The sequence below is a fragment of the Trachypithecus francoisi genome, unplaced genomic scaffold, assembly GCF_009764315.1.
Source record: "Trachypithecus francoisi isolate TF-2019V2 unplaced genomic scaffold, Tfra_2.0 Lachesis_group20, whole genome shotgun sequence".
Classification (NCBI taxonomy): Eukaryota; Metazoa; Chordata; class Mammalia; order Primates; family Cercopithecidae; genus Trachypithecus; species Trachypithecus francoisi.
This window is the reverse complement of record NW_022681466.1, coordinates 51,553,491-51,569,055: the sequence shown is the minus strand read 5'-3', so window position 1 is coordinate 51,569,055 and position 15,565 is coordinate 51,553,491. Positions and strand designations below refer to the sequence as shown.

General features: G+C 46.6%; 1 protein-coding gene across 2 annotated transcripts in view; it reads right to left on the bottom strand.

Annotated features, from left to right (window-relative positions):
* Positions 1-369: 369 nt before the first annotated feature.
* SLC47A1 (solute carrier family 47 member 1) overlaps positions 370-15,565 on the bottom strand; it is a 48,813-nt gene continuing 33,617 nt past the window's right edge. Inside the window, exons 13-17 of one of the 2 annotated variants that reach the window (XM_033184321.1) lie at positions 13,663-13,732; positions 13,289-13,421; positions 8,929-9,023; positions 7,342-7,420; positions 370-2,063 (exon numbers count right to left, since the gene is read on the bottom strand). In XM_033184321.1, coding sequence (XP_033040212.1) covers positions 1,837-2,063; positions 7,342-7,420; positions 8,929-9,023; positions 13,289-13,421; positions 13,663-13,732 — 604 coding nt within the window. In that variant the 3' untranslated portion in view covers positions 370-1,836. The remainder of the gene's footprint in view (positions 2,064-7,341; positions 7,421-8,928; positions 9,024-13,288; positions 13,422-13,662; positions 13,733-15,565) is intronic. The other variant, XM_033184322.1, reaches the window with a different exon arrangement.

Sequence of the window (15,565 nt, the reverse complement as noted above, 5' to 3'; positions counted from 1 at the left end):
CCCGAGGGGTCCCTGCCCTACCTGGCAAGGGGAAGGGCAGGGAGTCCTGTGCGAGGGGAATGGAGACAGGGCTCGAGAGTTCCTGACGAGGAACTGGGGAGGGGCCTCTGCAGTGTCTGCCCCCAGCCCCCAGGCCCAACCCCGAGGGCCACAGTGCAGGCCTTTATCTGCCTTCCTAGAGATTGGGCCTCCTGGCCCCAAGAACAAGGCACTGAGCGTAGAGATACCTTAAGGTGGCCCCAGCCAAAATCAGCACTTGGGTGTTTTTTACTCAAAGCGGGTAACTTTTCTGATTTTGTTATTTCAGGAAAAGGCCGTGCCTAGAGCATTATATCCATCCTAGCACTAAGTCAAGCATGTACAGGCAAATCTCCATTTAATGTTTTATTTGGGACGAAAGAATTGCAGTTCAGGGCATCCATGTAGACCAGGTGGTCCTCGGTATGTGGGAACAACACAGAGAAGGCTGGAGGTTTTATCAAAAGAAATGTCAGTATAGCTCTTGGAGAAAGTTTATTGGCACCGGGAAGGGTCCTGGGAGCTGGCAAGCTACAACTGGTGAGCAACCGGGCAGGTGAAATTACTCCTAGAGCTTCAGCAAGTTATCTCAGCAGTTATGGATAAAGCTGGCCTCAGCTTACAGCAGGCAGTTTCACCAGCTGGATGTGCAGAGAATTACATTACTAGATTAATGTTAATGTGCCTGGGGTGCTTTTATCCCTGGCTTCTTGACTTTTAATTGGGTGTGATAAGAATGACTTAATTTGGTGTAATCCACTTTCACAGCACTAAGCATACTTCGGATGTACTAAGGCTTGCTGAGTTATCAGTGCGTATCCCACCCCAGGAAGGTTAATGAAGTAGGATTACTACTTAAGCTAAGATCTTTATTAAAATTTTGTCCTCTGGCCAGGCGTTGTGGCTCACGCCTATAATCCCAACACTTTGGGAGGGCAAGGTGGAAGGATCACTTGATCCCAGGAATTCAAGACCAACCTGGGAAACAAAGGGGAGACCCTGTCTCTACAAAAAATAAAAAATTAGCTAGGCGTGGTGGGACACGCCTGTGGTCTCAGCTACTCAGGAGGCTGAGATGCGAGGATCACTTGAGCCTAGGAGGTTGAGGCTGCAGTAGGTCACACACACACCCCTACCAGGAATTATCAGTCCTTGTTTGGATTTCCACAGCTCCAAAGATTTCCCGACTGTTTTTCAGTGCCCACAGTGCCTAGATCTAGACCTCAAATGAAGATTAACAAATGCCAGCTGGGCATGGTGGCACACCCCTGAAGTCTCAGCTACTCTGGTGGTTGACACAGGAGGATGGCTTGAAGCCCAGGAGTTTGAGGCTGCAGTGAGCTATGATCGCACCACTGTACTCCAGCCTGCGTGACAGAGCGAGACTTCCGTCTATTAAAAAAAAAAATTAAAACAAAAACAAATACCATTTGCCCAGTGAATAGTAATCTAAGGCCCAAGGAAAGACATCTTGTAAAATATATTTTACATAATTCAGGCAGTATGAATTCTTAAGCATTGAGTTTACGGGTTTGTGTCTAAAAAAATAGCAAAGCCATTGGCCAATGGTCCTTGGTTCAGAGAGTAGTGAATTATATTCCTCATGTCATCTTTCAGACAGTGTCTGGGGCCACAATATAGCTTTTAACCTTAGTTGCTTTTTCTTTTTTTAGATAAATGTATCTTTGCATTTCCAACCCTCAGAATCCATGGGCACACCTGAATGACGTTAACTCAAAGTAAATTGTCACTGGTGGGCCTGTGAATTGTGTGTAAGCTCAAAAAGCATCACTTGACCTGACTTTCTTTCCTGCCACGTCACTGAATTCTGACATAGAATCTCACTAAAATCCCCACCAGCAAGATTAAGAAGGCCCCCAGGAGCAGAAGCCCTCGCCGCAGCACCAGCTGTGTCCTGGACAACTTAGCACTGTCCTGTGGATGTTCCGGCAAAGGTTCTTCTTGGCGCATCTGCTGATCCAACTGAGTCTCGCCCGTCTTTCCAACATCGTTCATTAAAATTCCTTCATGGTGTTCAGGGCACCCTGGGAGGAAAAAGGACCTTAGCAGCTTAAAAGGTATGTTTTTTTCATTTGTATAAAGGGCTATGTATAAAAGGATTATGTGCTAATAGCTGAGAGAAAGTTAATTCAGGACGCTATTGCTACAGTGAATAAATAAAAGAAATCCTATCCCAGAGTGCCTCTCCACTCACTCCTTCACAAACACCGATGATCCTACCGGGGCAGGCTTGGGTGCTCCAGGGAGCACTCTCCCAGGAGCTAGAGAAATAAGGGAGCCCTCTCCATTAAACTTCACAGGGAAGCCCTCTCCATTAAAATTCACAGGGTTACAGGCATGATGGCTCTTGCCTGTAATCCCAGCAGTTTGGGAGGCTGAGGCAGGCAGATCACCTGAGGTCGGGAGTTAGAGACCAGCCTGACCAATATGGAGAAACCCCGTCTCTATTAAAAATAGAAAATTAGCCGGGCATGGTGGCACATGCCTGTAATCCCAGCTACTCGGGAGGCTGAGGCAGTGAGGCAGGAGAATCACTTGAACCCAGGAGGCGGAGGTTGCAGTGAGCCAAGATGGTGCCATTGCAGTCTACCCTGGGCAACAAGAGCAAAACTCCGTCTCCAAAAAAAAAAAAAAAAAAGATTCACAGGGGAAATTTTCAAGGAGCCAACACCAATTTAATAAGCATTTCAGAACAAAACACAAGGAGAAACAACCTAAGAAATAATTCAAGGCTGGGTGTGATGGCTCACGCCTGTAATTCCAACACTTTGGGAGGCCTAGGTGGGAGGATCCCTTGAGCCCAGAAGTTCAAGACTAGCCTGGGCAACATAGTGACACCTCATCTCTACAAACAAAAACTTCGCTGGGCATGATGGCGCATGCCTATAGTCCCAACTACTTGGGAGGCAGAGGTGGGAGGATCACTTGAGCCCAGGAGTTTGAGGCTGCAGTGAGCTATGATTGTAATACTGCAGTCCAGCCTGAGTGACCGAGAGAGACCCAGTGTCCAAAAAAAAAAAGAAAGGAAGAAAGAATACAAGGCTATTCACAGAATGGGAGAAAGATGTGACCGTTCACATCAAAGGGCCTACGAAGTATTGAAGGAGTGCAGGGAATTTCACCCCAAGATATGGCTCCCTCCTATAATGAGTATTTTAAAATAAAAACTCTTTAGAGATCAACAGGCCTTGAAAGAGACTTTTCCCCCTCCTACATGAAAGCCAGACAAACCCACCAAGAAGAACGATTGCCAAACCTTTTACAAAATGATGCCAGTCTCTCAGGTTCATTCAACTTCCAAAGAGAACCAGTCTCTCCACCCTGCCCCCAGTCCATTCATTCTGCCAAATATCCATTCATTTTCCCTAGTAATCATTTACTATCCCTCAACAGAAGCACCAAATGCCCCATCTCCTCTCTCCCCTCTGAAAGTTGGTTATATGCGTGTTGGTCCTCACTGCGAGGTTGGGTAATCACTGGGATTCTTCCCTTGTGCATGGTTAAATACATTTGTATGTCTTTTCTCTTACTGATCGGCCTTATTATAAGTTGATTTTTCAGTGAACCATCGGAGGGCAAGGGAAAAGCTTCTCCTTCACCCCAACAGTTTCAAGCAGATAATGACTCACATCTAGACTTAGTGTCAAGACACTTCAGAACAGTCAGAGTAATAGGCCAGGCATGGTGGTTCACACCTGTAATCCCATTACTTGGAGAGGCTAAAGCAGGAGGATTGCTTGAATCCAGAAGTTCAAGACCAACCTGGGCTGCAAAGCAAGACCTGGTCTCTACAAAAATATTAAAGGGTTAGCTGAGCATAGTGGCACACACCTGTAATCCCAGCTACTCAGGAGGCTAAAATGGAAGGACTGCTTGAGCCCAGGAGTTTGAGACTGCAGTGAGCTATAATTGCACCACTGCACCACTGCACTCCAGCCTGGGTGACAGAAAAAGACCCTATCTCAAAAAAAAAAAAAAAAAGGAATAATAAGAAAATTTCCTAAAATGAAGGCAGATTACATAATGGCACAAGAATAAGCTTGGCCATCCCACTTCCTAATGAGCATAAGTGGATGAATGTTAGGAATGTAGCAATATCCTCAGAGTTCTGAAAGAAAATCATTTTGGGCCGGGTGCAGTGGCTCACGCCTCTAATCCCAACACTTTGGGAGGCTGAGACAGGCAGATCGCTTGACCTCAGGAGGTCAAGGCTGCAGTGAACCATGATCGCACCACTGCACTCCAGCCTGGGTGACAGAAAAAGAAAGAGAGAGGAAGGAAGTGAAGGGGAGGGGAGGGGAGGGGAAGGGAAGGGAAGGGAAGGGAAGGGAAGGGAAGGGAAGAAGATAGGAAGGAAAATAGGAAGGAAGGAAGGAGAGAGAAAAAAAGAAAATCATTTTGAACAGAGTCATATCAGCTCACTCTTAACAAAATGCATTCCCTGGTCAGGCAGTCCTGGGTGCTTCTCAACCCCAACAGGGGTAGTATGAAGTAAGTGCCATTGTTAGGCTGGGCACAGTGGCTCACGCCTGTAATCCCAGCACTCATGCCTCATGCCTGGAATCCCTGGAATCCCAGCACTCATGCCTCATGCCTGTAATCCCAGCACTCATACCTCTAATCCCAGCACTTTGGGAGGCTAGGCCAGGTGGATCACTTGAGGTCAGGAGTTCAATAAAAGTCTGGCCAACATGGTGAAACCCGGTTTCTGCTAAAAATACAAACATTAGCCGGGCGTGGTGGCACACGCCTGTAATCCCAGCTACTCGGAAGGCTGAGGCAGGAGAATCACTTAAACCTGGGAGGTAGAGGTTGCAGTGAGAAGCCACTGAACTCCAGCCTGGCAACAGACTCGACACAAAAACAACAACAAACAGAGATAAGTGCTATTGTCAGGCAGATTTCACAAATCAGGGAAACTGGTAAGATGGTGGAAAACATCGACCAACCCTTCCCTGAAGATCATTATAGAATCTGAATAAAACAAATTAAATATAATCTTGAAGGCATCAGAATGCAAACAATGTAATGAAGAGTCACCAGAGCAAGATCCAGGGGATAAAGGAAACTCAGAGGGGCCGCCCAGCCTCTAGGGCTGCCTCGGATCAGAGTTCATTCAGATCAGAAAGATCAGAGGATGCAGGTCAGAGAGAGCTACATCCAGATCACGTGACGGAGATGCTGATCAGGGCTTTGGGGACTTGGGTACCTACCAAGAATCAGGCTCTGGCAAACCTCTCTGTATTTGAGGTTAGAACCCCAAAGGGCTGCATCCAAGACTTAAGGATGAACCACTCTGGGTGCGATGGCTCACACCTGTAATCTCAGCACTTTGGGGGGCCGAGGAGGGCGGATCACTTGTGGTCAGGAGTTCGAGACCAGCCTGACCAACATGGTGACACCCCATATCCACTAAAAATACAAAAATTAGCCAGGTGTGGTGGCACGTGCCTATAATCGCAGCTACTCAGGAAGCTGAGGCAGGAGAATCGCTTGAATCCGGGAGGCGGAGCTTGCAGTGAGCAGAGATCACGCCACTGCACTCTAGCCTGGGCGACAGAGCAAGACTCCGTCTCAAAAAAAAAAAAAAAAAGCATGAACCAGAAGAAGTAAACCAAGCCTCACACTGGCTGCAGCACACCTTCAGGTCGGCTGGATGCTCCAGAAAGCTCCATTTCCAAGATTGCCCTAGACTGCTGGTCACCCTCAGTGTCCAAAAGAAGCAAAAGAAAATCCTCTCTGAAGATAAATAGACAACATTCTTTCAGGCTCAAGTTACTTCTATGAACAATTTTCAAATATAAAGTCTGGAACATAATCAAAAATAACCAGTCAGGTGCGGTGGCTCCATGCCTGTAATCCCACTGCTTTGGGAGGCCAAGGCAGGAGGATCGCTTGAGCCCAAGATGTAGAGGCTGCAGTGAGCTACCATGGTACCATTGCACACCAGCCTGGGCAACAGGGTGAGACCCTCTCTCTATTTAAAAAAACTTTTTAAAAATTTTAAATTTTATTTATTTATTTTTTTGAGACGGGTCTCGCTCTGTCACCCAGGCTGGAGTACAGTGGTGCAGTCTCCGCTCACTGCAAACTCTGCCTCCCAGGTTCACGCCATTCTCCTGCCTCAGCCTCCCGAGTAGCTGGGATTACAGGCGCCCGCCACCTCACCCGGCTAATTTTTTGTATTTTTAGTAGAGACGGGGTTTCACCATGTTAGCCAGGATGGTCTCGATCTCTTGACCTTGTGATCCGCCCACCTCGGCCTCCCAAAGCGCTGGGATTACAGGCGTGAGCCACTGTGCCCGGCCTAATTTTTTTTTATTTTTAAAAATTAATTTAAAAATAAATTAAAATCAAAGATAACCAGACACACAGCACAGGAGCCTAGACAACATGAATGAAAATGGGCAGAAACAACACAATTGACCATTGACTGCATATCAGACAGTCTATGAAATCAAAGGGTTATTAAATGATAAAGGAGCAAGGATTACTGTGAGTGGGTGGCTAACTGCCTAACAGGCCAGGAATCGGGTGGGGGGATTACTCAACTGACTGAAGAAAACCATAACCACATTTGCGTGATGTGCACCACAAGCAAAGGTCCAAGCAAACAACTTGTTTAAAATCCACAAGTGTCTGCGCGATGAACAGCAGGGACCCCATTAAAACAAACAAATGTCAGTTTCCAAGCTATGGTAGAAGCACAGTATCTCCAAGTGTTGGAAATGCCTGGAAAGTGCTTGCAGAAATTAGGGGAGGCACTGGGGAGCTTTCAGTCATCTATAGCAGTCTACTAATGTGTGGAATTAAAGTAAATAAACTTGAAGTCAGTTTACCTTGAATTGCTTGTTACTTGACTTTATCATGTGTTTCTGAAACACTATTGCCCTATTTTTTTTTTTTTTTTGAGACGGAGTCTCACTCTGTGGCCCGGGCTGGAGTGCAGTGGCCGGATCTCAGCTCACTGCAAGCTCCGCCTCCCGGGTTTACCGCCATTCTCCTGCCTCAGCCTCCGAGTAGCTGGGACTACAGGCGCCCGCCACCTCGCCCGGCTAGTTTTTGTATTTTTTAGTAGAGACGGGGTTTCACAGTGTTAGCCAGGATGGTCTCGATCTCCTGACCTCGTGATCCGCCCGCCTCGGCCTCCCAAAGTGCTGGGATTACAGGCTTGAGCCACCGCACCCGGCCTGCCCTGTTTAAATGAGAGCTCATAGCAGCAAATCTAGCTGTGTCTCATGAACAGCCCCTCCAGTCCCACCTAGACAACCCTGTCCAAGGGCTGAGGGAGTCATATCATACCTGGGTGAAATGGGTCCTGAGGGAGAGCGGAATTCCCACTCCGAGCCACGTCTGCTTTCAAATTGGCATGTACCTGAGCCTGGAAAATGAAACTCAGTCAGTCCTTCAGGCTTCACGATGGTGTTAATAAGGTATTTTACTCGACCATCTAGTTTAGGAAAAGCCAAGCCATTTTCCTTAATTGGCATGTACAGCAGAAGCTCCTCTTATTCACAGGTCATCTTTCATAAAGATTGAAATGGGACCAGGCTCAGTGCTCACACCAGTTATCCCAGCACTTTGGGGGGCTGAGGAGGGAGGATTGCTTGAGCCCAGGAATTCAAGGCCAGCCTGCGCAACACAGCAAGACCCCATCTCAACTAAAAAATTAAAAACAAAAAACAAAAAACAAACCCAGCCAGGCATGGTGGTGTATGTCTGTATTCCCAACTACTCAGGAGGCTGAGACAGGAGGATCACTTGAGCCCAGGAGGTTAAGACTCCAGCAAGCTGTGATCCTGCCACGACAGTCCAGCCTGGGTGACAGAGTGAGAGCCTGTCTCTTAAGAAAGAGGAGGCCGGGCACGGTGGCTCAAGCCTGTAATCCCAGCACTTTGGGAGGCCGAGACAGGCGGATCACGAGGTCAGGAGATCGAGACCATCCTGGCTAATACGGTGAAACCCTGTCTCTACTTAAAAAATACAAAAAACTAGCCGGGCGACGAGGCGGGCGCCTGTAGTCTCAGCTACTCGGGAGGCTGAGGCAGGAGAATGGCGTAAACCCGGGAGGCGGAGCTTGCAGTGAGCTGAGATCCGGCCACTGCACTCCAGCCTGGGTGGCAGAGCAAGACTCCGTCTCAAAAAAAGAAAAAGGAAACAGAAAAGGTTGAAATGGGGTCCATGAGAGGGAAGGTGGCATGGGAACAGTACAGGGTGAGGGAGACAGGGACAAGAGAAGGACCAAGATCATTTGGAACTCTCCCTTCTTTTTATCTCTTTTTTCTTTTTTAAAAATTTTTATTTGTAGAGACAGGGTCTCGCTCCATCACCCAGGCTGGGGTGCAGTGGTACAATCACAGCTCACCACAGCCTTGAACTCTTGGGCTCAAGCGATCCTCCCGCCTCAGCCTCCTGAATAGCTGGGACTCAGGCATAAGCCACCGTACCTCAACTCATCTCATTTTTCTACCACCTATTTCTAGACCTCACACTGGCCCTAGAAAGTTGAAGGGAAGGATGCACACAAGCATCTTAACAAAACATTTGGTAATCATAAAAACGACATCAGGATGACTTTGATGCATCCCACCTTTCTCTCCAGTTCTAATTCTTGTCCTGAAATTGGATTTTCCTGCACAAGGGTGGCAGCCTGGCATGGGAGACAAGGAAGAAAGGAGCCCCCTGTTTTTCTGGAAATGGATAAAGCCGGGGTCATCTGGCCCTTCACATCTGAACTGTCTAGTTAAAACAACAAGAAAAATAGTATTTGTGAGATAAGAAGAAAGAAAATGAGAAAAGAACTTTCCAAAAGAAAAAAGGGAGAGAGCCAGATCAGATCCTGTTTTTCTAGGAGAGGAACCTTTACCAGGACAGAATGAACATAGTTACCTGCTGACACGCTTTTTTCCAATTTAGCTGAATAATAAAGCCTAGAAAACACACAGCTTGAAAGACTGTACAGATGATGATCCCTGACCACAGACCTAGAAATAGAAATATTTAATAGAAGTTAATTCCATAGAAAACCAGCTGCCCCTGGGGAATATGTTTTGTCTATCTCATTTCTATCAGCCATACTTAATATCTGCTTTCATGGCTGAGGTAGAGCCCACAGTGGGTCAGAGACCTCTACCCTGCTCCTCCTCGGGCTTCCAGAAGGTTCCAGAAGGTGCTGGAAAGCCCAGTACTCCCTGAGGCCACCCCCAAAAGGGCCATCTCCTTTGGTTCAGAATTTCAGAACAAATATTCAGAGGATATTTTTGGCCTTACTGATTATGATGCTTGAATATTAAGAAAAATGCCAGTTATAAGGAAATTAAAATTTCCCAGGACCAACTACTTCTGCCCTAGTTTCCTCAAAAAGGGGGACTAACATATATATTTTTAAAAAAAGCAGAAATCACTAGCCATATAAATTACTAATGTTCTCTCCCTCAGAGTTCCTGCCAGACCTTGGACCTTAACTTGCTTCTGACACAGACTTTGCTGGAAGCTTCCAGAGCAGGGCTGGGCACCCAGAGATGACTGGAGAACACCAAAGGCAGGCCAGGTGGGAACGGATGGCGGGAAAAGGGCCCTGTGGATCTCAAGGCACCACATAGGGCACAGAGGGAGACCCCAGGTGAGGAGGGTTTTTTGGTCAATAGTAAACTAATGGAAGAACAAAAAGCTTCAACAATAACCAAAAGACAAGGGCCTGACCGTAATAAAAACAGACCTATGCCTCACAACGTGCAGCATCCTGCCCAAGAACCCACCCCCTATCTGCAATAAACCCAGGAAGCCAGCCTTCCCTAAATCAGGCTCGCAGGAAGCAAGATTGCCGCCTCTGGTGACAATCCAGGAAGCTAACCAGTAACTTCTGTAACGATTGGCCCCAGATGGCCAGGACTTGATTAGCAACTGATAGCTTCCCTAATTTTGGTCTGCACTTCCAACTTAGAACTAACCAGAGAAAGTAAAATACATCCCCCCTAACCAATCACATGAGGCCCATTTCTAGTCAGCTACCTCCAGCATCCCCCAGATCAACAACCTTCACTCAGGGCACACCTGCAGCCTCCCCTTTTATCCACTGTGACGCTTTCCCACTCCTTTGCCTGCCTTTGAGTCTCTGCCCAAATGCAAGTGGTGGCGGCCAACACCCTTGCTGAGAATACACAGCCTTTGCTGGTCTTGCTTGGTTGGTCCTGGTTGATTTCCACAGCTGTCCAGATCTATGTAAGCGTTAAGGTGGCTAGTCTGGGTTCCTGGTTTATGGATTTGGTACAGGGTCTATAGCTCTGTTTTCTTGGTACCAATCACATTTTCAGGTATGATCAGCCTGCCCTTTTGTTTGTTTGTTTGTTTGCTTTTTAGAGGCAGGGTCTTGCTCTGCTGCCCAGGCTGGAGAGCAGTGGCATGACCACAGCTCACTGCAGCCTCCAACTCCTGGAGTCAAGTGATCCTCCCGCCTTGGCCTCCCAAAGCACTAGGATTATAGGTATGAGTCACTGCGCCCAGCCTCGCCTGCTCTTAGTATAGTTGGTGCCACCTGCTAGTCCTATACAAAATTAGTAAAAGAAAGCTACTGACTTCCACTTTCAAATCCAGTGTTCTCAGTACATAGAAACTACAAGCTCACCTGAACCATCTTAAACAGGAAATAACCAGCTACCTCCAGCTATAATCTGAAAGTTATGTATTAGGTTTCCAATAATTTTAGCATACATCATTTAAAGGATTTCTATTTGACCCAACCTAGGAGCCCAAAGTAGGATGGTTATTAGAATCTCATGGGCAAGGTCCAGGAATTTACATATTTACAACGTCTCCCAGGGATTCTGAGGGTCATTATGATTTCCTGGGGTTGCTTCTGAGAACCTGCAGAATTCTGATGCTCTCCTAGACACCTTGTGTAGGTATTCTGCATACCATACCAGAGGAGATACGATACTCAAAACCAATTCATACCACACTTTCTTCTAATAGGTGGGTGGAGGGATTGACTACAGTCTTCTCACAGAAGGGCCCCTACCATTTCTTTTCAGTGATTCTCAACTTCCTCTTCTGCTTTGCACAGTTAGTTATGCTTTTTTTTTTTTTTTTTTTTTTAGATAAAATCTCACTCTGTTGCCCAGGCTGGAGTGCAGTGGTGCCATCTTGGCTCACTGCAGCCTCCGCTTCCCAGGTTCAAGCAATTCTTGTGCCTCAGCCTCCCAAGTAGCTGGGACTACAGACGCACACCACCACACCTGGCTAATTTTTGTACTTTTAGTAGAGACGGGGTTTCGCCATGTTGCCCAGGTTGGTCTTGAACTCCTAACCTCAAGTAAACCACCCACCTCAGCCTCCCAAAGTGCTGGAATTACAGGCATGAGCCACTGTGCTTGGCCTAGATATATTTTGTTAAATGAATAGGTGAGCCAAGGACAGTACTTGGGATATAGATGGATTTATATTTCAAAGCAGGTTCCTCATGCCTGTAATCCCAGATACTTGGGAGGCAAAAGTGGGAGGATCACTTGAGTCAAGGAGTCTGAGACCAGCCTGGGCAACATAGCAAGACCCCATCTGTAAAAAATGAAACAAGGGAATAAAGTAGATTCCTCTTCTGAAAAAGTTGAACTCATAGAAGTAGAGAGTAGAATGATGGTTACCAGGGACTGGTGGCAAGGAGGGGAGGGTGTGGGAACGGGGAGTTGTTAAGGTACAAAGTTTCTGATAGACAGGAAGAATAAGTTTTGAGATCAATTGCACACCAAGGTGACTAGTCAATGTACTGTACATTTCAAATTAACTAGGTAAATTTCAAATGTCTCGCCATAAAAAAAGTGGTGATAAGTATGTTAATTAGCTTGATCTACTTGTTCCACATTCTATACATATATCAGAATACCACACTGTACCCCATAAATGCAAACAATTATAATTTATCAATTTAAAACTTAAAAGATATAAAAAGGAGAATTTAAAGTATTTCCTTAATACTTTATACTGATTGCATGTTGCAATAATATTTTAGATATATTGTGTTACATAAAATATATTACTTTAAAAATAAAAATAAATTAAGATTCCTATAATATTTGTATTAGCTAGGCAATGGCAAATCCAAAACATGAATCATACAAGAAACTCAGCTAAATAATTTTCTGCACTATCATGTAAGCCCAGTGAACTTTGCATTGGCAATTCTATTCTTTGAACAACTCCTGTATTTTTAATTAAAATATTATTGAACTTGAGAAAAATGTGCCACATAAAGGAACATACTGAACTGGAAGTTCCCTGTAGCTATCAGTTGACTTCTCACCACCTCTGAGCCTGCCAAGTACAGATGGATCAAAACAAGCCTCGCTTGTACAGATGGATCAAAACAAGTCACTACTCATCCCAAAGATAAATGTCCAGGTTTTCATATCATCATTTATTAACTGCCAATTTTTCCAAATTATTATTTTAGAAATCAAAGCTGGGCAGTCATTTATTTCTGTACTTTTTAAAAAGATTAGCTCTGGTAATTTCAGATGCGGTGGATTAAGTTTTTTCTTCCAAATGTGGGAAGGTGCTGAAGTCCACCCTCTTCCTTCTGTGCTGTTCACACCGACCACGTGCATGGCCTTGTGAGGAGACCCACAGGCACAGAGCTAAGGCTGTGCAAGGAGGGAGGTGGAGGCTGCGGAGCGCAATGAGTGTGATGAGAAGGGCAATGGCCACCTGTTGCCCTCCAAGGATCCAGCCACGCTGCTTGGTGAACGTACAGGGTGCCGCTCTAGGATGCACAGTGCCACCGTGAATGCTGACCCTGCGGCACCCCACGCACACAGGACAGACCGCCTACGATGGCCTCAGCCCTGCAGAGTCACCCACAGGGGATCACACGCTGTCTCTAAAGAACAGCATGGAACATCCAAAAGGGAAGCTTCCGAATGCTTCTTCAGCGGTTCCTACTGTCGCCTCCTTTAGAGAAGTGAGGGCTGGATGATTCAGGATAGGAGGTGAGTAGAAAGGGCATCTGTGCTCAAGTGAGTCAGCATGGAAGATCGCCCGCAGGGGTGCGAGGGGCAGGACAATGTAGCCTTGGGGTCCTGGCTAGAGCTGGAGGCCACCTCCTGAATGCCCTCTACGCTCTCTAACAAGACACAGAATGGACGTCGGTGAGTTCCTGAGTTTCAGCGGTGAGCCTCAGTCAAAGGCCTGTGTGCTCCAACAGACATTTCCTGGACTGGTGAGCAGCTAAGCCCTGCCTGCAGAGGTTAGAGCTTACCCATCACTCCAAGTTTGGTTGCGAACATCAGCGTGATCCCGATGGGGAGGCCAACCATGTAGTACCCAACGGTATTCACAATGGCTCCAACCTTCTGATTTCCACTCCCCCTCAGAATGCCACCGCTCGTGCACTGCAGGCAGAGAGCATTCCATCAGTCGGCGCTCCTCAAACACTCCCATCTCGTGAGCACTTCATTTCTGTGGGACTCTGACGCTAAAACCCATAAGGTGACAGTATCCTTCTAAACAAAATGTGATAACAATATTCAATCTTCCTACCTACGCTGACCTGTCCTCTCAGCTGAATTTACCACCATCAGAAGAAATCCATAGATCACAACAGGGCTTAGGGAACTACTACATAATACTTACAGCAAGAGCTTCAAAGAGGTGGGAAACAGCATAAATTGGAACCACCTGAGCCACCAGATTAATGATGTCTCTGTTAGGAAAAAGAAAGCACGTGGTGATTAGGAGGACAAAGTGGAGAAAGAAGTATATAGCTTTCTGGCTGGGCGCAGTGGCTCATGCCTGTAATCTCAGCACTTTGGGAGACTGAGGCGGGAGGATCACCTGAGGTCAGGAGTTTGAGACCAGCCTGGCCAACATGGCGAAACCCCGTATCTACTAAAAATATAAAATTAGCCAGGCCTGGTGGCAGGTACCTATAATCCCAGCTACTCAGGAGGCTGAGGCAGGAGAATCACTTGAACCCAGGAGGCGGAGGTTGCAGTGAGCTGAGATCACACCACTGCACTTCAGCCTGGATGACAGAGTGAGACTGTCTCAAAAAAAAAAAAAAAAAAGGATATAGCTTTCTGCATATTACAAACATGCACATGCATTGAGGCCAGCAGCCTAGTCAGGGACAGTTCTCCTGTTGCTGGGCCCATAGAAGAAACTAACTGCATGTTTTATCTCATGACTTTTAGAAAAGAATATGCAGTACCACATCCTTGTCTTCAGGAGATATGTTCCAAGACCCCCAGTGGATGCCTGAAATCGCAGAGAGGACTGAACCCTAAATACATTGTTTTCCTTATACACACACACCTATGATAATGTTAATTTATAAATTGGGCACAGAAAGAGAGTAACAACAGTAGTAATAAAGTAGGCCATAACCACATGCCGGCATCACTACTTTTGTGCTTTGGGGCTGTTGCTAGCACTGTGATACCGAAACCGTCCATCTGAAATAACTAGCAGGTGGAAAGCACACACAGCGTGGAGACGTTGGACAAAGGGATGATTTCATGTCCCAGGTGGGATGTGAGATTTCCTCCTAATACGCATAACAGCATGCAATTGAAAACGTATGAATTGTTTATTTCTGGAATTTTCCACTTAAGATTTTCAGGGGCCAGTCATGGTGGCTCACGCCTGTAATCCCAGCACTTTGGGAGGCCAAGGCGGGTGGATCACAAGGTCAGGAGATCGAGACCACCCTGACTAACACAGTGAAACCCCGTCTCTACTAAAAATATAAAAATTAGCCAGCTGTGGTGGTGGGCGCCTGTAGTCCCAGCTACTCGGGAGGCTGAGGCGGGATAATGGCGTGAACCTGGGAGGCGGAGCTTGCAGTGAGCCGAGATCACGCCACTGCACTCCAGCCTGGGCGACAGAGTGAGACTCTGTCTCAAAAAACAAAAACAAAAAAAGATTTTCAGACCAAAATTGACTGCAGGTGACTAAACCTTGGAAAGCAAAACCGAGGATAAAGAGGGGCTACTGCATAGTCCATGTGGTCAGTATAGACAAATCAAGTGATTTGATGACACCCCTCCCCCGTTCCCCACCAGGTGAAAAAAAGTTTGGTTGGGCACAGTAGCACGCATCTATCAGCCCAGCAAGTTTGGATGCTATGATCATCCCTCTTTTAAGATGATGCCACAGGCCAAGTCTGACTATGTCTCTTAGTAAACCTGAGTGAAGCGCTACAGAGTAAAAATTAAGTTCCCTCTACGGAACGAAGGTTGGTAAAGGCCATAGATATATTCTGTAGAAGTATCCTTGGTTCCTAGAAATGCCACCCCTAAAGCTAGAGACTTGGATTCTAACCCCTACACATGAAGGGAGATGAGAAAAATGCTGCCCTGACCTGCGGAAGCAAGAAATCCACAACACCCGTGGAGTGAGTTTGGTCACTCCAATCTAGAACCTAGAAGACTGTCTGCCAGTAAATACTTGTTTAATTACTAAATGAGAAATCCAGCAGTGGGCTGGGCACGGTGGCTCACGCCTGTAATCCCAGCACTTCAGGAGGTCAAGGCGA